The sequence below is a fragment of the Bos grunniens genome, chromosome 5 (assembly GCF_055505025.1).
Source record: "Bos grunniens cultivar Pamir isolate PY7600 chromosome 5, Bosgru_T2T1.0, whole genome shotgun sequence".
In the NCBI taxonomy this organism is placed as follows: domain Eukaryota; kingdom Metazoa; phylum Chordata; class Mammalia; order Artiodactyla; family Bovidae; genus Bos; species Bos grunniens.
In genome coordinates, this window is record NC_141169.1 from 57,814,483 (window position 1) to 57,837,965 (window position 23,483).

Consider the following 23,483-nt stretch of genomic DNA (forward strand, 5'->3'; position numbering starts at 1 on the left):
AAAGAAAATCTTAATTTCTGAGTCCTAGTTTCCTCATCTTCAAAATGGGACTAGTAACAGCTATTCTTTAGGTCTCTGGTAAGAAGGAGGGAGACTATATAAAGCGGTTGACACACCATAAGTTATTATTTCCATGAGCTTCTACTAAACGCTGTGAAGATACAGGCGAATGCTCTTCTTGTTGCAAATGATAAAATTTCTGAATGTGCTTAGTTTTCAAAATCCTTTTTGTACATCTTTTCTAACCGTGAGGAATACAGAGGCAAGCAATTAAAAAATAAGATAAAATTTCAGGAGCACCTAACGATTTATAAAATGTTTAAGGGCTCAGAATTAAGGACACCTAAGTCTTAAACGGCCACTAAGTAGTAGAAATAAAACGAAAACCCAGGCACCCTAGCAACCTAGGGTGATCTTTCCTCCACCCACAGATCTCACTTAAGTGCTGCAGGCTGTTTCCAGCCGGGGTAATTTCCGGCCGTCTGACTCCTCACTCACCAACACCACGTGCTGGAGACTCGGCGTTCCGCCTCGATGCTGTACTACGAGGGAGGGTACTGAGGGCTGGTTCTGGCCTTCGAATGTCGAAGGTCACCTAAGAGGCCTCTTGAACATGGCTCACTCTTATCCGAGTGAAAAGGGGTACCGCTCTCCTCTCTCTCCGAGGCTTCCATCGTTCTGACCGCCACCGCGTCCTTGGCCCTCGCCACTGCCCCAACTTCAGCTTTCCCGCCCTCAGCACCTTCATGTACCGCTAGCCGCAGCGGGCCAGAGCGCAGAGGAATCGGTCCGCTTTTATGGATGGCCCACCGCCTTGCTTTCATTGGATAGCCTCATCTTATCTCCGCCCCCAAGTTTTTTGTTTTTTTTTTAAACTTTCTCAATGATTGGACCTGGGCGTTGTCCATCCCAACTCTCAAACACCGCCCCCTTCTCACCAGCTGCTAGACCCCCCCGCTCCCCACCCCCAGCCTCTGCTCCATCGCGTGCGCGTCTCCGCGATGCCCTGTCTAGGGGGAATTGGGTACACCTGGCAGTGTCCCGAGCCCTGTAGAGACCGGCCCCTCCTCCTGCACCAACCCCACCCACCGGGCCTCTCCTCTCCACTGCACCCCATCACTGAGCTCTCCCCACCTGGTCCGCGATTCTTCCGGCCCTCCCTCCAACCACCTCTCAGACGCCCTGGGCGCTCGGGCCGAGCAGGCGGCGAGCTGGGGGGATGCGCTCCTTCAAGGCTCTACAGAATTCGCTGAGCAGGGCTGGCAGTCACTGCCGGCGGGGAGGCTGGGGTCACCTGAGCCAGAACCCTCTCCTTACGTGGGGCGTCCGGCACCACCTCAGTGAGGCCGCGGCGCAAGGCAAGGAGACGCCGCACAGCCACCAGACGCAGCATCAGGATCAGTAAGACTCGCGGGACAGGGGCAAGGGACAGGCTCGCTCCCACTCCCACTGCGGTTCCCGCTAGCTTCCGAGTCCTATTCCCTCAGGAACGCATCCCATCTTCCTTCTCCTCTCCTAGCTTACTGTCCTGCGATGCCTTTTCCTTTAGATTTGGGGCTTTGGGTACGCCACGCTCGGGCGGTAAAGTGCCGTCCGCCCGGGATGGCTTTTGGGCAGGTCGGTGCTCGGGATGGTGCCTATCCAAGGTGCGTACTTAATTGGGAATGCTGGTGGGCGCGGAGTGTTGCTTGGTGCACGTCTCTGAGTGCAGGGCAGTGTGAGCACTGCCCATCCTCACCCTCCTTTTCTCCCTGATCCTCGTGTGTATTTTCGAGGATGCGTGGGTGTGGAACAGCCTGCCTTGTGTCCTGGTGTACTTGGATCTGTGTGTGACCTGTGTTTCGGCATGTAATGTGTGATGTTCGAGTGTTATCTGTACGCAGATAGGTGCGTATGTCATCTGCGTATGTGTTGTGTTCGTAATCAGGACTCCCTAATCTAGAATAAGGGTGGTTCTCCTATTGGTTTTTGAAGGAGGAAAATCTATAATGGAGGGGAAGATCATAAGACGCAGATCTCCCAAACCAGAACCAGTCAAGAGCCATTAAACGTGCTGCGCAGGCGGCTCCCTGATTTAAGGTGTTTTCTTCCTTTGGTGTCAATCAGCCTTAGAGGCTGAACCTCTCTCCCCCACCACCCAGGAACCCTTAGTGGGTGAGCCTCTTGTCTTCCACACGCAGAAACAGACTGAGCAGGAAATTTTGTCGTCCCCAGAAGCCAACACAGACACTATGCAGGTAGCCCCTGCTCTTTTATAGCAAGAATAAGAAATGAACCAACTCCCCTGTCATTGACATCTATTGAGGACAATCAGAAAGATATGCACACTATAATTAAAATAACCAGACAGACCACTCTGTCTTCTACCTCACCACCACCGGATTTCCTGTCTCCAGGCCAGAATACTGGAGTGGGTAGCCATTCCCTTCTCCATGGGGTCTTCCCAACCCAAAGATCGAACTCAGGTCTCCCACATTGCAGGCAGATTCTTTACTGTCTGATCCACCCAGGAAGCCCCCTGTCCTGGCCAGGTAACATTCAATAAGCTTTATCTATTTATCCTTGATGGCTCAGTTGTAAAGAACCCACCTGCCAATGCAGGAGACTCTGGTTCTGTCCCTGGGTGGGGAAGATGCCCTGGAGAAGGAAATGCAACCCACTGTTGCCTGGGAGATTCCATGGACAGAGGAGCCTAGCGGACTACAGTCCATGGAGTCGCAAAAGAGTTGGACAAGAGTTAGCAACTAAACAATTTATTATTGGTAAGAATTGTTACTATGCTATACATCAGCCTCTTTTCAAGGAGACACAGAATGTTTAAACTTTAAAGAATAAACCTTCTGTCTCCCAGTCAACTTTCCATCCAAACTTTTCCCAAATAATCACCTTGAGAGAAATAATGGTGGGATAGAGAAAAGGTTTAATCTCCCTCACCCTCACATCTTCTGTGGGATGGGGAGCAAGAGACATCCCTGGTTCCTGTACACACACACCTCCTTCCTTATCCTGTGGCTCAGGTAATAGAAGTGTGTGTGTGTGTGTGTGTGTGTGTGTGTGTGTGTTTAACTGGAGTATTTGATTTACAGTTGGAAGTGTTCTCAGGAAACTTGATCCTCCTACCTCTTGCTGCCTGTGCTCCCAGAGACTTCTTGGTTAAAGGCCTTGGACTGATACTCCTTTGGGCAGAAGGAGTTGAGGGCATGGAGGGGGATGGGCTCTGGGAATGTGGCACCATCCATGAGGGGAAAGTGTTCTTGGTGGAGGAGGGTAGCAAAGAGAAAAAGCCCTTTAATTCAGGTTATTGTTTTGTTTTTTTAACATTTAGCTTTATTTCTAATTATTAAAGAAAAACAAGGTAAATAGAGTATCAAGGAAAAAATTAAGGTCCCAATATTAGAGGCAACCATATATCTGTATTCAATATAAATCCATGATTTATATCCACATATATACTATATGCTATATATGGATATATAAAAATTTAACAAAAGTAGGATAATATTACTATTCTTTGATCGCCTATCTTTTCCATTTATAAACAGCTTTTAATATGATTTAATGTGTGCATGCATGATATTGTCCTTTTAATGGCTGCTGTTTTGTCATTGTAAGATTCCATTATATTGAGATATCCTAATTTATTTAACCAATCTTCAGTTCGGTTACTACATATTCTTATGCAGTTGTTCAACTGTGTCTTAAATTCTTAGGAAATTTTTCTCCGCAGAGACATCTGTCATTGATATCTTGTACAACCTTCTAGAGATATTTTATGCAAATATCAACAATTACATGTTGATATCTGTGGTAGGGGAACTAAGATCCCAATGCTGCCTGGCCCAGCCCTGCCTCCAAAAAAAACCAAGAAGACACGACAGTAGAGCAGGGAAGACTGTTTTCTGTCAATAAGGTGGTATGTTGTGTCATACCAGCAGCATAAGCAAAACTAGGAGTTTGGGGAAGCCTTTACAGAGTTAATAACATTTGATATGGACTTTGTAGGATGAGCAGGACTGTACAGGTGAAGGAGGAAAAGGTCTTTCCATGCAGAAGTTTCAGTATACACAACAAAGGCCAGGAAGCCTGACAGTGCCTTAGCCCATTTGGGGAGCCACCTATTTATTACCTGTACCGTACTATAGTACCATAGTATAAACAGTGTTCTTCAGCTTGCTTCTCTTATTTACTTCTTTTGTTTACTCCTGGCATAACTGGAGTGTGAGGGCATGGTAGAAAGTAGGAAAGGAATGTTGGCAGATTTTAAAGAGCCTTTAATGCCATACCAAGAAATAGAACTTATTTTGTAGGTACTAGGGAACTATCAAAGGTCTGATTAGAGAAATGATATTTGAGTTTTAGAAAGATAACTGTCACATTGTGAACAATGGATTGCAAGTCAAGAGAATGTGTAATCGACAAACAAGGAGCCACTGAGCATCTACTTTGTGAAAGATAGTTTTTCATGGAATGTCGTTGAAATTAAACCTCACATTACCCATGTGAAGCAGATATTAAACCCTTATTTTAGAGATGAGGAAGCAGGTTCAGCTGTATTAAATAACTTGACTTACTATCCATATTAAGATCACACAGCTATTATGGGGCAAACTCTGTACTTTCTACTACCCCATTCCAACAGAGGGGGAAAGAAGAAAAGCACATGGATTTGATAAATTCATCCAGGTTTGGTTATGGATGTAGGGTATGGGGATTGTCCAAATGATTCCATGTTTCCAGCTTGGCTTGTGGGTAAGTGGTAACACTATTAATCCAAATGGGAACAACAAGAGGAGGAGCAGATGGAGGGAGGCAGGCAAGATGACCTCAGACTTGGACATGCTGAGTTTGCAGTGCTATGGTACCCCTAGAAATGCAGTTATTTAAGAGGCAACTAGAAACAAATGTCTGAAGTTTAGGAACAAAAGAAAGCTGGAGAACAGGACAGATGTGAAGGTTAGAATTATAGGGATAGATCAGAAGGTTCGGGGAGGACGTGTAGACCAAGGACACCTCCCTACTGATCAGCCTTGTTCTAACAGGAGGAGCAGGGAGCAGTTCTCAGGTTCCTGTCCTTCTCCCCTGTCTCTGCCTCCAAACAGTGACTCTTCAGAGAGTGGCATGCTGTCCCGTCTGGGTGACCTGCTCTTCTACACTATTGCTGAGGGACAGGAACGAATACCTATCCACAAGTTCACTACTGTAAGTTCCTCTCCACCTGCTCGGGATACTCATCCCTTAGGATCTCTGGAAACTGGGAAAAGGAAGGTAGGACAGGTACAAGGCAGCTAACGGGCGGCTTCATTATGAGGATGAAAAACAGCTGATGGTAGCAGATAGCCTAGGCTGTCCCAGAAGGGGTAATTCAACCCTCTGACTCTGCCTATCTTCCTGGTTTGGCACATACATCCAAGGGGGTCAGAAACCAGCTGCCTTGATGAAAAAGGGCAAGGAAACCCATGTTAGCCTTCAAAATTGTTATACTGCATCCTTTCTTAGTCTGCAAACCCATTTGTTCCACCTGTTGTAGTAGTTGGGGTTGAGTTCATTGTGATCCACTGGGGGAAATGATTAGGATTGGATTATTGTCCTTGTAGTTGACCTTACCAGGCTTCTTTCCCCGGAAGGCGCTGAAGGCCACCGGACTGCAGACGTCAGATCCCCGGCTCCGGGACTGCATGAGCCAGATGCGCCGCATGGTTCGACAGTCCAACAGTGGTGGCCTCTTGGACCGAGATCTTTTCCGAAAGTGAGGGCCCCGGGAAACAAGGGCACCCCCTCTCAAAACTGTTCTGGGGACACAGACTTGAACAGCCAGGAGGGATCCTAGGGATTCAAGTCAACCCCTCACTTAATTTTATTATTTACTGGTTACACAAGCAACACGTGAATATGCCTATACTTATTATAAAAATTCAAACAACAGAGAAATACATGTTCTCTTTTCCCTCTCTCCCCAATCCCAGTCCCTTTTTCCAGAAGTGAACAGATTAGTAAGTATCTTCTAGGTAATGTCCATATACATATGTAAACATTTAAGATTTAAAATATAAAACCTACTATACAGATTATTCAGGTTTTTTTTCCTCCTAGATAGTGTCTTGGAATATCTTTCCATATCATTACAACCCTTCATTTTAGAGGCATAGAAACAAGACCCAGAAAAATCCAGCGATAGACCCAAGGTTACATACACAGCTGTTGGTCCCAAACCCAACAACCACTCACACTTTTTATTCCCAACCCCCATGCCTCCACATGAGTCACAGCTGTGTCTCTCCAACCCTCTAACCCAACTGTGTCCGGGATCCAGGTGTGTGAGCAGCAACATTGTGCTACTGACTCAGGCCTTCCGAAAGAAGTTTGTTATTCCTGATTTTGAGGAGTTCACGAGCCACGTGGACCGCATCTTTGAGGATGCCAAAGAGCTCACTGGAGGCAAGGTGAGGGCCAGGGGATGGAGGGGCAAGGGCTCTGGGCCAGGTATACCTTGCTTCTCGGAGATTTCCTGGCGCTGGAAATCCAATTGACGAGAGATGAAAAGCAGAACCTCTAAAGTGGGGGACAAGAGCTTTATGTATTTTTACCTGTGATTTCTAGAGCAAGTGAGGGAATCTGATGTTTTTATGGAGACAACTGACATAAGGATTCAATAGAACTTTGAAAGAGACTATAGGGTTATTGAGCCTAAGGAGAGAAAGGAAAGCTAACCCAGTATTCTCTTTGTATTAATACCTTCTATGCACTTTACTGCTATCTCTATAGGAGTGTGTCTGCAGAAGGGTAAGGCCTAGGACTTAAGGCTTCAGTGTCTCTAGGAACACCAGGCAGGAGGGAACCCTGTTGTCCTGCACAAGTCAGAATTTTAGCTTTTATCTAAAAGATTCTCCTGATCCTGAACCTCAGCTCTGTTCCCCCTCTCCATGTCCATTTCTCCATTCTGTCTCTGTTTTCTCTACCCACTCCTATGCAGGTGGCAGCCTACATCCCTCAGCTGGCCAAGTCAAATCCAGACCTGTGGGGTGTCTCGCTGTGCACTGTGGATGGTCAACGGTGAGATGCTGGGTGAGGAAGGGAAGACAGGGCACAGGTGCAGAGCATAGTCCAACCCCTTTCACGGCCCCCGTTTGCCTCCAGACACTCCGTGGGCCACACAAAGATCCCCTTCTGCCTGCAGTCCTGCGTGAAGCCCCTCACGTATGCCATCTCCATAAGCACCCTAGGCACAGACTACGTGCACAAGTTCGTGGGCAAGGAGCCCAGCGGCCTGCGCTACAACACGCTCTCCCTCAATGAGGAAGGTGAGCACTCCCTGGGCCCGGACCAGACTCACAGATGTCCCTTTCTTATCCCACCCCTCTCCCAAGGGTATGTGTTTCTTTGCCCTTTTTTTTTTATCTTTGACTGCACTAGGTCCTCATTGCTGTACAGACTTTCCCTAGCTGTGGCGAGTGGGGCTACTCTCTAGCTGCGGAGCACTGTCTTCTCACTGCAGTGGCTTCCCTTGTTGTGGAGCACGGGCTCTTGGGCACTCAGTCTTCAGTAGCAGCAGCACTCAGGCTCAGTAATTGCAGTGCACAGGCTTAGTTACCTTGTGACATGTGGAATCTTCCTGGACCAGAGATCAAAGCCGTGTCCCCTGCATAGGCAGGGGGGATTCTTTACCACTGGACCACCAGGGAAGTCCTCTGCCCTTCCTGATCAGCTCTGTCACTCCATCCTCCCCAGCAAAGAAACCTTTCCCATCTACCCTGCAGAGTGGGCAGGCTGTGAAGGTTTTACTAAGTGGCTGATAAGACTCTGGGTGGTTTGTATTTCCCCAGGAATCCCCCATAACCCCATGGTCAATGCTGGTGCTATTGTCGTGAGCTCCCTGATCAAGGTCAGTGCTACCTAGGCTTCTGGAAGGTACTGCTTTCTATTCACCTTGTTCTTCTATCCTTCATATCTGCCTGTCTCTCCAGGGAGATTGGTGGGGCCTTGATTCCTTTGAGGGTGCCTAGGAGGCAGTGAAGACACAGAAGGGACTCATAAATTATGCTGAGGACATTAGTAAGAGGAACTGTATCCCTGCCCCCACCCATGAGTCTGGAGCCCAGAGCTTCCTGGCCCAGAGAGAAGACAGCAGGTCCTGACCCCAGCCTAGAACCAAGGGCCAAATGCCAGACACAAGGGGAGGACAGCTCTTTTAGGTACTGATTGGCCACTTCTGGGTGAGGGACACATGGAAAGAAGGGTGAATGGCCAGACCGGGGCAGCTATTCACGTCACCCGGAGCTGTGAGTTGGCCTTGAGCAAGGAAGTCAGGCCAGCCTGTCAGCTGTAGGTCTCCCAGGGCTTGAGCAAGAACCTGAGAGCAGTGTGGGCAGCAACAATCCAGAGCCAATCACAGGCCCTCCTGAGGAAGGTGGTGTTAGGAACCCTCCCCCTAGGGACTCAGGTGTCAGAGTTCCTGCAGTGTTGACACTATAGTTGACACAGAGAGGAAGCAATTGAAGGTTTGGGAGGGACCAGGCTCTCCCCTTGCTCTAGGATCACTCTGTCTACAACCCTGTATCTGGGACCTGCCTCATCCCATTCCCATCTAAACAGGCCCTACTGACGTGACCCTCAGCTAAAATCTTTAACTTTACTTCAATTATCAATATAGTTTATATAGTTGAGCATTACAGTGTATACAACACAAACCCTCCTCCCATTCCCATCACTCACTCCAGTCTTGAGATGGCTGTGGGCGTCAGGAATAGCACAGAGTAAGGCTCCAGCAGGGGAATAAGCAATGAGGATGGGGAGCAGGAATAGGGGCGGGGCTTGGGGACAGGACTGGAACCAGAACACGGAAGTGGGAGTGGGGGATGAGGATTGGCATTGAGGATGGAGATGGGAGTGAAACCCAGGGATGGGTGAGGCTCACAGATAGGGTGAAATTATCTGTACTCATTACTTGATCATAAACTCTAAATGGTTTTTAAGATCACTACATAGGCATGGATACAAAAAGTCTCAGTTAAAAAAAAAAAAAAGTCACTGTAAAACGCAACACATGCCCAGTAGCAAAACCAATCTAACAGTCTGTCTCCACTAGGTCCTTCTGGCCCTCCCTGTCAGCCTCCTAGGCTTAGAATACTGACAGCTCTTTTTGTTGCCTTGCAGATGGACTGTAACAAAGCAGAAAAGTTTGATTTTGTAAGTTCCCTCGCTGCTCAGCCCCTGGCTGCTTTTCTCTATGGCAAAGTGTCCATTCCAGCTGCCCCGGTGCCTGGCTTTAACCCCACTTTGATGGTGCACCAGCCCATACTAGAAGCCTTATTTTCAGAAGTGTGGGGATCTGGTGTCAGGGAGGAAGACCTTCAGAAGTCCCTGCTGGGATAAGGACTGAGGAGTGCAGAGGGTTAGGAGTGCAGAAGCCTGTGTGTGTTCACTAGGGGTCTTCACGCATGGGGTGCCTCCCATGCTTCCTTTTCTCTTCCAGGTCTTGCAATATCTGAACAAAATGGCTGGGAATGAATACATGGGTTTCAGCAATGCCACGTAAGGCCCTGTTCACAGGACTAGCTAAATGTGTGTGTGGGGGGCGGTGTTTTGAGGGTGTGTACACACATTGAATCAAGGAGGAGGATAGAATGTTAGGAGGAAGGAATCCCAGGGGAACTTTGACCTCCCAGCTTCCTCCCTGCCCCATCCTCCACATTTGTTTGCTTTGTAAAAGAATTTGTTCCATTTCTGTTTAGTACTTAACGTGAAAAACAGCGTGAGAGTCTGCACCTGGGCCCTATCTTGCCAAGCTTCGCAAAGCCAAAAATGTCATTTTCCTAGGCTAGATGACCACACCATTGGGGTTTGGTTGTTTTTCACACTACCATAAAGCTGGGCCCAGTGCTGGCTGAGGTTCAGACATTTCCTCCAGTATCACTGGGAGAATTTATAAAAGGGCTGATTTACTTTGACATGTGCGATCTAGTTTTCTGTCTGAGGGAAGGTATTTTTCCCCCTTCTCCTCACACCCATCTTTCCAATGTCAACTACTAAATTGGGTGTCTCCTTCAGATTCCAGTCAGAGAAGGAAACAGGGGATCGGAATTATGCCATCGGTTATTATCTAAAGGAAAAGAAGGTAACCAGGAGAGGCGGTAGAGAAAGTCCCTGGGATTCTGCGGCTGGTGTAAGGGCAGAGGGGGTTGGGGACTTCTGGCAGTGCGACAGGGACTGCTGATGGCTCTCTCCTCTTCTTCCTTGCAGTGCTTTCCTAAAGGGGTGGACATGATGGCTGCCCTTGATCTCTACTTCCAGGTAAGCAAACGCCGCCATTCAGGGTCAAGGGTATAACAGACTGCCTTCCTTCCTGTGACCCACAAGATGGTCACCAGGGGTCCCGGGGTCCTTCAGAAACACCAGGGCAATTTGTTGAAGAGTCAAGGTGTCAAGAACATTGCTTTACACCTCAGAGCACAGCATTCAGGTCCACTTCGCACCCTCACCTCTGCCTCGTCTCTACAGCTGTGCTCTGTGGAGGTGACCTGTGAATCGGGCAGTGTCATGGCAGCCACCCTGGCCAATGGTGGGATCTGCCCCATCACTGGAGAGAGCGTGCTGAGCGCGGAAGCCGTGCGCAACACCCTCAGCCTCATGCACTCCTGCGGCATGTATGACTTCTCGGGCCAGTTTGCCTTCCATGTGAGTGCGTCTGGCCCTGCCATCCATTCGTCACGAGCCCAGAGCCAAGAAGAGAGGACACTGACTCTCTGAAGGTGGAGAGGTGGACGTGTGTTCCTGCCTCTCACTCACTAACCTCCAGCCGGGCAATTTAGACCAAGAATCCTTAGGGGAGTTTGCCAAACACAGCAAGCCCCTCAAACACATAAACGCAGGAGGGTACAATTTCAGAACCACTCTGCTGCCGCCCTTCACACGGCTGGAGACTCTTCAGGTCTCATACAGGCGGTCACTTCCAAAGAGAGGCTTTTCTGACCACCCACTTCCCCATTGAGCACCTCCCTCCCTCCCTCCCACTTCATCCTCAATCACAGCACCCTGCTCTTTTTCTAGTGTGTTATCCTAAGTTGATTATTTTTGTCTTTGTCTACCTGTTTATTGTCTACCTCCTACCACCTGAATGTAAATTAACTGACAGACTTTGTCCTAGCTCTAGGACAGCGTCAGGCACAGAGTAGATAGGTTCCTTACTGAAGCCACAAATTTAAAAGAGGGTAGGGGCGGACAGGAATAAGAAAAGCTAATTTACAAGCCAACAGTTTGAGATGGGCGTGGCCTTGCCCATGCAGTCATTTGGGGTTGGCTAACTTGTTAACCCAGAGTTGGGGCATCTCTGGCTCATCCTCAGTTCCAACTTTGTCCCCAAGGTGGGCCTGCCGGCCAAATCAGCTGTGTCAGGAGCCATCCTCCTGGTGGTACCCAACATCATGGGGATGATGTGTCTATCACCTCCACTGGACAAGCTGGGGAACAGCTATAGAGGGGTCAACTTCTGCCAAGTAAGTTACTTTGCATATAGTACTTCGTATTTTTGAATGAGAAAATAAATGAGCTCCTACTAAGTGCAGGGAGGAAGTAAACAATCTCTTTGCCTTACAATTCTAGAAGTTGGTGTCTCTCTTCAATTTCCACAACTATGATAACCTGAGGCACTGTGCTAGGAAATTAGACCCACGGCGTGAAGGGGGAGAAGTCCGGGTAAGGAGAACCCTTGGGGCGAGGGGACTCATAAGACTATTTCAGAAAAGAACATTACATAACACTTCAGTAAAACCCTAGGCTAAGTTAACCCCTAAGGCTAACCCATGAGGGAGGGGGATAGGGAAGAGCTGGGCATGGGTGGGTTCAAAGTCACAGTTCATCTCAGGCGGGTCTGATTTGTTTTCCAGAACAAGACTGTGGTGAACCTCTTATTTGCTGCCTCTAGTGGAGATGTCTCAGCTCTTCGAAGGTACTTCTACTCTGACCAAATACACACAATAAAATACTCCTAGTCAGAGATCTCATTAGCCGTCAACATAGCCAAATAGTTAAGTGCTTCAGCCTTACAGTCAGACTGAATGGTCAGAGACTGTATTTAAATGAGTTTTTTTCTTTAAAGTACAGTGACTGCCATGTGATAAGAACTTAATTAATGGTAGCCACTGTTGTGATTAATCTGGGTGTTAAAAGCAGAGTCCTAGGAGGTCGGTAAGACCTTGCCTCAAATGGACTACCAACATCAATGAATCTGTACTGGGCACCTACTACAGGTAGGCAGTGATGTTCCTGGAACCATCACACTCCCCCCGACACAGGAGTTGACAGCCTCATCAGATAGAGAACACCGACTGTACAGAGTCCGCAGATCTCGTCATAAGCTCTGTCTTGCTTTTTCTGGAACTCATCCAGTCTGACCCCACTTCAGAAAGGCTACCAGTGACTTTAGGCTGATCTGGGCAACTCCAGCTACTTTCTACTCCCCTTTAGGTTTGCCTTGTCAGCCATGGACATGGAACAGAAAGACTATGACTCCCGCACCGCCCTGCACGTTGCTGCCGCTGAAGGTATCTGAAGGTTAAAAATAAAGAGGGGAGGCAGATCCCAAGACCTTTCTTTTCTACCAAGAGTGCCCCCCATTATGTGTGCCCTCAAGGTTACAGAGGAAACAACTAGTTTTTGTCTGGATGGCCTTCAGTGCTCAGGCTATTAACTGGGTGCTGCAGGGAGCAAAACTGGGAAGAAGCCTTCCCCCACCCCTTTTAGTTCAGACTCCAGCTGCCAAGTGTCTGTACTCATGTTAACACCACAAGCCTTAGAATCTGTACCCTCTCATTTTCCTTGTGCCCATGTTCCTAGGACACATTGAAGTTGTTAAATTCCTGATTGAGGCCTGCAAAGTGAATCCTTTTGTCAAGGACAGGTGAGTAGGATTAAGCTAAAGTGGGGGGGCGGGGACTGAAAATAGGCAGCAACCTCTCTACTTCTGCGCTCCAGCCACCAGGTAGGTGTATAACCAGGGCACTCTTGATGTCTTCTTTGCCTGCTCATGGTCTCTGTTCCTCCTCTCAGGTGGGGCAACATCCCCCTGGATGATGCTGTGCAGTTCAACCACCTGGAGGTGGTGAAACTGCTCCAAGACTACCAGGACTCATACACACCATCTGAGACTTGGGCTGAAGCTGCAGCTGAGGCCCTGTCCAAAGAGAACTTAGAGAGCATGGTGTGAGCATGGGGCATGCATGGTCCCTGCCCAAGAAAAAGCACAAGCTGGCCACACACTTAACATATAACCACCAAACATGCTACGGAGGGCTGCACTGCTTCAGTGGGGACCAGGACTAAGGCCAGTGCTTTCTGTGAAAGAGTCAAAATACCCCCATTCCCTTGGCAGAAAGAGTATAGAGAAGTGCCTTTGTGGACACCTGCAGTAGAGCTATCTGCAAAGATTGTGGGCTTCTTAAAAGTACAGACTAATGGCTTAGCCCACTCCAGATCATCCCAGGTCTTCAGGCAGGTCCCCTCTTCTCTCCGAAGAAGCCATTCTGAGAGACAGTCTGGCGGAGGGGCTCTAGCCACATCACACGTGTATATATACACAGAAGAGGGAGCTATGTACCAGGCTTTAGTAGTCTGGAGACTTCCCCCTTGGCCAGAAGTGCTGCTGCTACTGCTAATAGCAATTTTATAGACAGAGAAAGTATTTTGTGCTCAAATAAACTTTAATTACACAAATTATTTTTGCCCGACCCAGTCCTTCTCTTTCTCCCCTAGGGCCACCCAGCTGCATCACCATCATAAAGGTATTGTAGAGTAAGATGGAACCACAGGGGCAGACAGAGCCCAAAGAATACATATTTCACACACATACTCACCCCACTAGGTTTTCCTCAATCCCAAATACTGCTTTAGATTAAGTGTATTCTGCTGCCAAGTGGGGGCAACTGCTCGGGTCTGAACAAACCCCCAAGTGAATTGTGTAAGACCTTAGGCCTCCTTCCTTGCTCTGGAAGTCAAAACTGTAGCTGAAATGAAGATGGACCGCCTGGAGAATAAAATTTCTAGCACTAATTCCCTCAATATCCCCCATGTGTCTCTTCCCCTTTGGTCATGATTGTAACTGGTCCAGTGATTGCAACAGATGACCAGGTATCAGAGGTGTGCAATTAAGGCAGATGGACTCAGGGTGAGGAGACCTGCAGCTGTGTGGGGCTGAGAGTCTTAACACTGAGGCATTAGGAAAGGAGGGCTCTGTTCTCATCCTGACACAGTAAAGCACTTCCCGAGGGAACCAGAGTCCAAACTCTGTATGTGCTGTACAGAAAGGGCCAAGTCATTCACGGCACCACTCCTCCAGCCAGAGGTAGAAAGGATTTACTCTGGAGAGATTAGGTAGAGCCCCCAAAACAAACGAGTTACATGTGGGCAAACGGAGGGAGAGGTAGCACAGTGATGAAATTCAAACAAAGCTGAAGGGTAAGACCCCCAGGACTGAATACAGTCTGAGAAAGGCCTGGACACAGGGAGGCAGAGAGATTGAAGGATTCAAGTCAGAGAAAGTACATTCATAGTAGCCTAGGAAATTGGCAGTAGTTTGGGGGAGGGGAGAGCGTGGCCGTATGCCTAGCTTTCACAAGGTAGGAGAAAGGAAGATAACAAATATTGCACAGAGGACCCATCTCTGAATTTTGGGAGCCAGCAGTTTCTTCGGGCACAGTTAAAAGGTTTCAGACACTTGGAGCAGGAGGCAGGCCAAGAGAGTGATTAGGGACTCCAGTCATGGACATACTAGAGCCCTTCAGGTACCTCAAGCCCTGAATGGGTCAGCAGCTCTCCATCCCAAAGGGCAAAGGCAGGCACCACTGGACCCCGGAAATCTGTCTGTAGTATGTGGACCACAGCAATCCGGCTCACATCCACCAGGCTCAGCTTCTGGGCCTCATACTCCAGCAGCAGCCCCACCTTCTCTGGCTGCCCCATGCCCTCAACTGGGGCTTTCTCGTTGGCCAACATGGTGTGCCACTTGCGCTGAGCATAGGTGAACACCCAGGAACGATCGTCAACACCGATGCAGCTATCGCGAGACATGTCCACATCTGCCACTCCTATCCGGAACTGCTGAGAGCGCTTCACTGTCACCTCCCAGTAATGCCTGCCACTGGTGACAGCTGTGTCTGCCAGCACAACTGCCCACTCCCGGAAGCGCTCCACATTAAGGGCTAATTTTGTGGGCTCCAATCCCACCATGCCGTATTTGACACCTGTGTCACCTTTGAAGAGTAACAGGCTGCTGTGGGCTGTCTTTTCTTCCAATTTGAAACTGATGCCTGCGGGCAGAGCAAAAAAACTGGATAATGACGTGAGCTAGAACCCTACAACATATACAAGCCGATGTAAAACAGGCAGACAAATCACGAGGAAACACGGAAGAGTCAGAATGTCGAGCGGACAAGAGAGTGGGGGCGCTTTAGTACGGGCAGCCCAAGGAGCCGAAAAACTCGGACTGGAGAAGCCGTGTAATTTAAAGAAACCAGTGTCCCGCGTTTGGAACGCAGGTGGAGGACGGGAATGAGTCGAAAGGGCTGGGAATGTTTCTCCCGCGGGCTCCAGGAATATTAGACGGAAACTATTTTGGACGTAAAAGAGAGTAAACGCATAGAATCCTACCTCTGCGGGCTTCCGCGGCGGCAGCCCCCAATCGTTTGGCTCCCCGGCGGCACAGACACAACGAACGTGCAAAGGGGAGCGCCATCTTGCGCCACGGATGAACAGGGCACGCCCCCAGCTGAGACCCCTGCCCCCGCCCATCTGCCCGCCTGCTCCTCTTGCACGTGGCGTTCGAGAGCGCGCGGCGCAGTGTGATGACGTAAGAGCCGCCATTTTAGTGAGTTCTGTTTCTGTTCCCTCGGGGGTTGGTTAATCGGTTATTTTGCGGAGAGGAATGCTGTTCTTATTTTAACTAAATAGGACGTTTAGGAAGTGTAGCAAGATGGTTATAAGTATAGATTTTAGAATTAAACAATGATTGGATTCGAGCCCACCACCTGTGTTGTTGTTGTTCAGTGGCTCAGTCATTTCCGACTCTGCGACCCCATGGACTGCAGCACGCCAGGCTTCCCTCTATCACCAATTCCTGGAGCTTGCTCAAACTCATGTTCATCGAGTATGTGATGCCATCCAACCATCTCATCCTCTGTCGTCCCCTTCTCCTCTTGCCTTCAATCTTTCCCAACATCAGGGTCTTTTCCAATGAGTCAGTTCTTCGTATCAGGTGGCCAAAGTATTGGAGCTTCAGCATCAGTCCTTCCAATGAATATTCAAGACTGATTTCCTTTAGGATTGGTTGGATCTCCTTGCAGTCCACGGGACTCTCAAGAGTCTTCTCCAACACCACAGTTCAAAACCACTTAATTTTTCTGTGCCATAATAGTCTCATTGAAAAAAAGGTGTCTAGCTGTCAGCCATAGTAAAAGTTAAATGAGAGAATACCCTAGAGTACATCTTGACAAATAACAACCACTGGGTAAGTGGCGGTTGTTAACAAAAAATATTAATAAATGTTGGTTTTGTGTTTTCAGAGCTGGTAAGGGAAGGTTTAACTCAATATTTGGTTTTCTCAGCTTACCCCAAAATATCACTATTTTGGTTCAGAATGGATCAGTTAAGTGGGTGATTATTGAGGGCCTACATTTTGAACGTTTTTATTTGCTTGAGTCTCTATATCCCTGCTTTCTAGAATTATAAAGCCTCTTCTCAACACTCTACTGGCCACCCAAATAACATCCCATTGATGCTAACCAGGGTTCTGTGGGGCTCCCAGGCACAGAGGCCTTTTTGTCTCCCATTTCTTGTAAACATGACTCCAGCTTCCATGACTTGAGTTCCAAAGGGCAGATCAGCCACAAAACCACCTGAGGCAAGATTAAAGCTCATCAAGATTAGGAGACAGGTTGTTAAGACCAGCACACATCCTATTACTGTCAACAACCCCACTCTTGAAACTTTGCAAAGAAAGAAGCATGTGTGCCTTACTGCCTTGATTCTTATCACATACACTTGCCTGACTATATAACCTCTTCCTACACACTGGAGGGGTAGGAGGAAAGGGGAGTGGGACAGTTCTTGAGGCATTAGCCTACTGCAGTCCCCCTTTGCCTGGCAAAGAAATAAAACCACTCTTTCCTTCTCCTCCATAACTCCGGCTCCCTATTTTTGTTTGGCATTAGCACATAGACAGCCAAGATTCTGGCATCACCATCTTCCTCCTATTCCCCCGAAAAAGGGATTTCAAGTCTTTCAGCGCCTAATTTACCAAAAATTATTCTTTTATTCCAGAGTTCCAACTACTGGGCCTGTGGCAATGTCCCTAGTTCAGGGACTGTCATCCTTGACCTGAACGGGGACTTTCTTGTTTTAAATGTGGTAATGTGGTCGCCTCTAAATTGGTCTCCCAACTTCCACCTGTCTTCCAGTGTTCACACTACAGTCAGAGTGATTTTTTTTAAGTTTTATTTTTGGCTGTGCTGGGTTTTCATTGCTGTATGGGCTTTTATCTAGTTGCTGTGAGCAGGGGCTACCCTATGGTCACTGTGCCCGGGTTTCTCACTGCGGTGGCTTCTCCTGTGGAGCACAGGGGGTTTCAGTTATTGCGGCTCAAGGGCTCTGGAGCACAGAGTTGGTAGTTGTGGTGCTCAGGCTTAGTTGCTCCGTGACATGTGGATCTTCCCAGATCAGGGATCAAACCCGCGTCTCCTACACTGGCAGGTGGATTCTTTATAACCGAGCCAGCAGGGAAGCCTCAGAATGATATTTTTAAATCACAAATCTGTTCATGCCACGCTACTTTTATCTTTTGGGGTTTTTTTGTTTGTTTTTCTCTACTTAAATGTTTTACTATGCCTGCATCAAATTCCCTTGCACTGTTACAAGGTTTTACATGATATGACTGCTGCTTAACATCTTTTTCCCACAAAGCACAGTTCTTCTTTCAAAAGTCTATGAATCTAGTGGGAAGGTTGATGAGAATATTGGCAGCTGCATTATCATGGACTATGTGCTGTGATTGAAGTGGTTATAGGATGCTCAGGAAGCAAAGGAGAAGCCTCTGATTGAGTAGTACATGAGGGATTGTTGGGAAGAGCCTTCCCAGAAGCCATATCTATGGCTTGCAAAACAAAGGTAGTTAAGCTAATTTTGCTTTCCTACACACTTTCTCTTCCTCTATCCCTTGACTTGGTGAACAGTAACCTACAATTGTGCCCAGGCCAGAAAGCTGGAAGTCCTTGACTTCTTTGTCTCTCTCACTTAACATATCTCAGTTCAGTTCAGTCGCTTAGTCGTCTCTGACTCTTTGCCACCCCATGGACTGCAGCACGCCAGGCTTCCCTGTCCATCAGCAACTCCCAGAGCTTGCTCAAACTCATGGCCATTGAGTTGGTGATGCCATCCAACCATCTCATCCTCTGTCGTCCCCTTCCCCTCCTGCCTTCAATCTTTCCCAGCATCAGGGTCCTTTCCAATGAGTCAGTTCTTCACAGGTGGCCAAAGTATTGGAGTTTCAGCTTCAACATCAGTCTTTCAAATGAATATTCAGGACTGATTTCCTTTAGGATTGACTGGTTGGATCTCCTTGCAGTCCAAGGGACTCTCAAGAGTCTTCTCCAACACCACAGTTCAAAAGCGTCAATTCTTCAGCACTCAGCTTTCTTTGTAGCCTAATTCTCACATCCATACATGACTACTGGAAAAATGATAGCTTTGACTAGATGGATCTTTGTTGGCAAAGTAATGTCTCTGCTTTTTAATATGCTGTCTAGGTTGGTCATAGCTTTTCTTCCAAGGAGCAAACGTCTTTTAATTTCATGAGTGCAGTCACCATCAGCAGTGATTTTGGAGCCCAAGAAAATAAAGTCTGTCACTGTTTCCATTGTTTCCCCATCTATTTGCCATGAAGTAATGGGACCAGATGCCATGATCTTAGTTTTCTGAATGTTGAGTTTCAAGCCAACTTTTTCACCCTCATCAAGAAGCTCTTTAGTTCTTTGCTTTCCACCATAAAGGTGGTGTCACTGCGTATCTGAGATTATTGATATTTCTCCCAGAAATCTTGATTCCAGCTTCTCACATATCTGATTGTTATTATTATTTCTCCCCTGGTCTGCTGCATTGGCTTTTCACCTGGTCTTTCATTCTCCTCAGTGAGGCTGAGGGAACATTTAAAGAGGCTAGCCCACCCATTCGGTTGTGAACTCATAAGGGGCATTAAGTCCCTTGTACTCTGCGCTCCTGCGTCTCAATGTTCCCCTTAGTATAGAGTAAGTGTTCACTGTTTTTGAATAAAGGAATACATAAGGGAGTTTTGTGCCAACGTTCTTGCACGCACTAGCTCATTCCTTCCACCAGGGGTCAGCCTGGCTCAGCCTTTCCATCCCTATTAGGGTGTGAGAAGAGAGGTTTCCATTCTCTTCAAGACTAGAAGCACACGTGTGAAGGTGACTTTTCCTTCAGTAGAGTCATCCTCTCCCAGGTGACTCTAGTGGTAAAGAACTCACCTGCCAATGCAGGAGACAAGAGATGCAGGTTTGATCCCTAGGTCAGGAAGATCCCCTGGAAGAGGCCATTACAACCCACTCCAGTATTCTTAACTGGAGAATCCCATTAAGCTAGGAGCCTGGCAGGCTACCATCTATAGACTCACCAAGAATCGGACAGGACTGAATCAACTTAACACAGCATTCAGTAATGAGAAATTTCCAGGGTTGTATTTCTGTAGGACTTCTTCTGTTCCTCCTGGTCCTAAGAGCTAAAGTGATCATTCCATGTTCCTCACGCTGTCAGACCACACCTGTATTACTTTATTCCCTGCTCAGGGAATAGTTTCTTACCTGTTATCTCTTGGATTATTTCACTTTCACAGGCTATCTATCTGATAAACTCACCCTCATTCTGTTGATCTATCTGCCTCATTGCTAATGAACAAGTAATTAATTCTTGAACATTTCCATGCATAATAAATAATTAGGAAGAGATAGAATTTTACTTGACAAAGAAGGAAAAGACATTTAAGCTAGAGGGAACAGCTTAGGATAAAGCACTGGCTTATGAAATAGAGTGGATGTTAGACGAACAACAAGAAGCACAGTATTCCCAGAGTCACACCCTAGGGAGATAAGGAGTAGTTAGAAGAGTTGAGGCCGAATGATGAAGAGTCATGTATGCCTTGATAAGAATGTTTTTCAGGCATATAAGAGTTGTTAAAGGGAGCACAGGGTAATGACAAATTACAGGTCCTTTTACAAACAGAGAGCTGACAGCAACATGGAAAGTGAACTGGAGGGGATGAGACTAGAAACAGAGTTAAGCAGAGTCCAAAGACTCTGGGAGTCTTTGGTGTGGGCTCAGCTATCCAAAAAGTAGAACTGACGGAATTGTGGTTATTGTTAGATGGGATTGAGAGTCAGGAGAAGGAAACTTGATTCATAGGTTTCTGACTTAATGAGAGGATACAGCCAGGGAAGGGGGGGGCGAGGCAAACCCACGAGGGAGGGGATATATGTATACATATAGCTGATTCACTTCATTGTACAGCAGAAACTAGCACAACATTATAAAGCAACTATAATAAAATTTTGAATGGGATACAGAAGGAAAAACATGTTTGGATGGGGAAAGATAATTAATTAATTTCAGTTTTGAACAGGCTGAATTTGTGGTCTGTGGGACACCCAAGTAGGTGAAGACATTCTGTAGGTATCTGGATATAAATTTCAAAGGAGGGGATGACTTAGATGAAGTCATCCAAGGAGAGGATGTAAACTAGAGTAAGTAGGGAATAAGCTGAAGGTGTGATCCTAGGGAATACCAGTATATGAGATATAAAAGTGCTTAGAACAGGACCTGACCCATAGCAAACATTGGTCTGCCTGGCTTGGGTTACATCTGACTCCACAGGAAAGAAAGTTGAGAAGGAGGCAAGGACAGGGTCAGTTCAGTTCAGTCGCTCAGTCGTTTCCGACTCTGTGACCTCATGAACTGCAGCACGCCAGGATTCCCTGTCCATCCCAACTCCCCAAGCTTGCTCAAACTCATGTCCTTCTAGTCGATGATGCCATCCAGCCATCTCATCCTCTGTCGTCCCCTTCTCCTCCCGCCTTCAATCTTTCCCAGCATCAGGGTCTTTTCCAGTGAGTCAGTTCTTTGCATCAGGTGGCCAAACTATTGGAGTTTCAGCTTCAGCATCAATCCTTCCAAGGACAGGGTAGACTAGACTATTTACTCTATTTCTTGGATTACCCCGTTTCTAACACGCAGGGGCCCTGGCCTGATACAAGTGCTAATTGGAGCCCTTAAATATGAGTGGGAGAGGGATGATGCCCTCAGAGCTTGGTGATTGTTCTGGACTTTGCCAGGAGTCAGCAGTCAGCAAAGCATTACCAGAGAAAGAGAGAGAAGGGGGGCCCTCAGGAGCTAGCCAAAGGGGCTGCTAGGCTAGCTTGTGCTGTGCTGGGGCCTTTGTCCTACTGAAACTGTCCACACAATGGAGCTGGGTTAAATGCTGACCTGGCATTCTAAGTACAGGGCTGGAATGGAGATTCCACGTGGTGGAAGCAGAGACGGATGGTCACCCAGCCCCTCAGTACCGTATCACTATTCACCCACACTGTAATTGCTAGAGAGGATGGTCCATACTTGATAAGCATGAAATTGTGTTTGTATCTGATTAATGCATGAGTCAGTTCATTTATATTTCAAGGCAGTCAACTTAACATGGATGTATTGCTCAGGTGTATATCATCTTATCCTCATACAATCCTGTATGATCAACAAAGTGGATTTTTTGTGTTTCTTTTTTTAAAATTTCTTTCTAATTGAAGGATAAATGCTTTACAATATCGTGCTGGTTTCTGCCATACATTAACATGCATCAGCCATAGGTATACATACATACCCTCCTTCTTGAATCTCCCTCCCACCTCCCACCTCCCACCACCCCTCTCTGTTGTCATAGAACACTGACTTGAGCTCCCTGAGTCACACATCAAATTCCCACCATCTATCCATACTACATATGGTAGTGTGTATATTCCCATGCTACTCCCTCCAGGAGACAGTGGACAGGGAGGCCAGGCATGCTGCAGTCCACGGGGTCACAAGAGTCAGATACGACTGAGTGACTGAACAACAACTCTCTCCATTTGTCAGCAAAGTAGATTTTTTATGGAACTCAAACTTGGGTTATTTTTTGGGTCCAGGGGATACAGGGTGGCTAGGGAGTAGCTTCAGAAAGGTGGAGAGTCGGTCCTAGGCAACCTCAGAGGAAACTGTAGTCATCATACGGGACCACTGTACAGAAATGCAGCAAGGCAAATTGCTCTGCCTGAAGATTCCCTACACTTTACAGACTCACTTGCTCCTTGGTGGTATGGATTATGCTTCACAGCACCTCTATGGGACAGAAATGGGATCTTCTGACATGGGGAGTAAACAGGCTCACTAGCCCCAGGAACAGAAATAAGTTGAAAGGCTGATGGTTAGTAACCAAAAATAACTGAATCAACTGTAGAGATAGAGGAGACTCTAGAATGGATTACTATTACAAGCCATGAAGACTTGAAATAACTTTGTAACTACCCCAGGTTTGTTATTTTACAAGTTCCTTTTCTCCATTTCCATAGTTCCTAGTGGAAAAAACTTCAAAAATGTTTGCAAGAGGCTTCCCTGGTGGCTCAGTGGTAAAGAATCCGCCTGCCAACGCAGGAGACACAGTCTTCTCTGGTCCAGGAAGATCCCACATGCCACCCCGGAGCAACTAAGCCCGTGCTCAGCCCATGCGCCACAATTACTGAGCCTGTGCTCTGGAGTCCGAGAGCCGCAACTACTGAGCCCATGTGCCGCAACTGCTGACCCTATGCACCCTAGAGCCCACGCTCTGCAACAGGAGAAGCCACCGCAACCCCACACAGCAGTGAAGACCCAGCCAAAAATAAATACATAAATAATTTTTAAAAAGCATTTTAAAATATGTTTGTAGGTTTACTTAAAGCCGGAAGAGAGAAATGTGGAGAATGCAGGAGTAAACGTCATTGTCAACCCCCGAAAAGAACTCCCAACACAAGAATGGCGTAGTGGGGAATTCCCTGGCGATCCAATGGTTGGACTCCAATAACAGGGGGCATGGGTTCAGTCCCTGGTTGGGGAACTAAGATCCCACATGCCAATCTGGGTGTGGCCAAAAATATTTTTAAAAAGAATGAAGTAGAATGATAGCAAAAAAGTGAACAAACTAACCAGAAAAGAAGACCGAGTTGAACACTGTGTGTCCTGGGTGATCCCAGGAGTGTTGACCTAGGAATCCCCTGCACTCCCATGCAACTCCTCAAAGATGCTTTCCTTTGCTGATTCCAGTGACCCAAGTGCTGGCTCACCACTGGGACCTGCTCACTGCTTGACTGTTTATGGTGAAGGGTGGACTGTCTTTACCTTGCCTTTCCTAGAATTCTTCTCATTGTCTTCCA

The 23,483-nt window shown here is 47.4% G+C and overlaps 3 protein-coding genes and 1 long non-coding RNA gene across 16 annotated transcripts in view; 2 read left to right on the plus strand and 2 right to left on the minus strand.

Moving 5' to 3' along the window:
• RBMS2 (RNA binding motif single stranded interacting protein 2) overlaps positions 1-803 on the minus strand; it is a 103,377-nt gene extending 102,574 nt beyond the window's left edge. For 3 of the 7 annotated variants that reach the window (XM_086400556.1, XM_086400554.1, XM_086400557.1), the window contains exon 1: positions 499-775. The gene's annotated coding sequence lies outside the window, so the exon portion shown is untranslated. Of the gene's footprint in view, positions 1-498 lie in introns of all 7 variants that reach the window. The other 4 variants (XR_015163905.1, XM_086400552.1, XM_086400559.1 and 1 more) reach the window with 3 other exon arrangements.
• Positions 528-13,704, plus strand: GLS2 (glutaminase 2). 7 transcript variants are annotated; one of them, XM_086400539.1, is made up of 18 exons: positions 528-1,401; positions 5,100-5,199; positions 5,625-5,746; positions 6,311-6,440; positions 6,971-7,050; positions 7,135-7,298; positions 7,821-7,879; positions 9,151-9,183; positions 9,470-9,528; positions 10,045-10,111; positions 10,237-10,287; positions 10,495-10,671; positions 11,358-11,489; positions 11,596-11,688; positions 11,880-11,941; positions 12,460-12,536; positions 12,829-12,892; positions 13,042-13,704. In XM_086400539.1, exons 1-18 carry the CDS (start codon positions 1,220-1,222, stop codon positions 13,196-13,198), a joined length of 1,809 nt encoding a protein of 602 aa, XP_086256665.1. In that variant the 5' UTR covers positions 528-1,219; the 3' UTR covers positions 13,199-13,704. The 7 variants fall into 7 exon arrangements, with proteins under 7 accessions (XP_086256665.1, XP_086256668.1, XP_086256672.1 ...); XM_086400542.1 differs by having other exon boundaries at positions 944-1,646; XM_086400544.1 differs by lacking the exon at positions 528-1,401 and adding an exon at positions 4,630-4,749.
• On the minus strand, positions 13,673-15,731 carry SPRYD4 (SPRY domain containing 4). The gene is made up of 2 exons (XM_086400582.1): positions 15,637-15,731; positions 13,673-15,296 (listed from the first exon to the last, which is right to left on the minus strand). Exons 1-2 carry the CDS (start codon positions 15,719-15,721, stop codon positions 14,758-14,760), a joined length of 624 nt encoding a protein of 207 aa, XP_086256708.1. The 5' UTR covers positions 15,722-15,731; the 3' UTR covers positions 13,673-14,757.
• Positions 15,666-22,980, plus strand: LOC147372041 (uncharacterized). The gene is made up of 2 exons (XR_015163908.1): positions 15,666-15,853; positions 22,644-22,980. It is a non-coding gene; the product is annotated as an uncharacterized LOC147372041 (long non-coding RNA).
• Positions 22,981-23,483: the final 503 nt, after the last annotated feature.

Excerpts from the sequence above, each read along its gene's own strand:
- GLS2 (XM_086400539.1), top strand. The coding sequence starts at position 1,220 with ATGCGCTCCTTCAAGGCTCTACAGAATTCGCTGAGCAGGGCTGGCAGT. Across the intron at positions 10,112-10,236 it reads ATTATCTAAAGGAAAAGAAG|TGCTTTCCTAAAGGGGTGGA; the intron begins GTAACCAGGAGA and ends TCTTCCTTGCAG. Across the intron at positions 11,490-11,595 it reads GAGGGGTCAACTTCTGCCAA|AAGTTGGTGTCTCTCTTCAA; the intron begins GTAAGTTACTTT and ends TTACAATTCTAG.
- SPRYD4 (XM_086400582.1), bottom strand. The coding sequence starts at position 15,721 with ATGGCGCTCCCCTTTGCACGTTCGTTGTGTCTGTGCCGCCGGGGAGCC. Across the intron at positions 15,297-15,636 it reads CGCCGCGGAAGCCCGCAGAG|GCATCAGTTTCAAATTGGAA; the intron begins GTAGGATTCTAT and ends CTCTGCCCGCAG.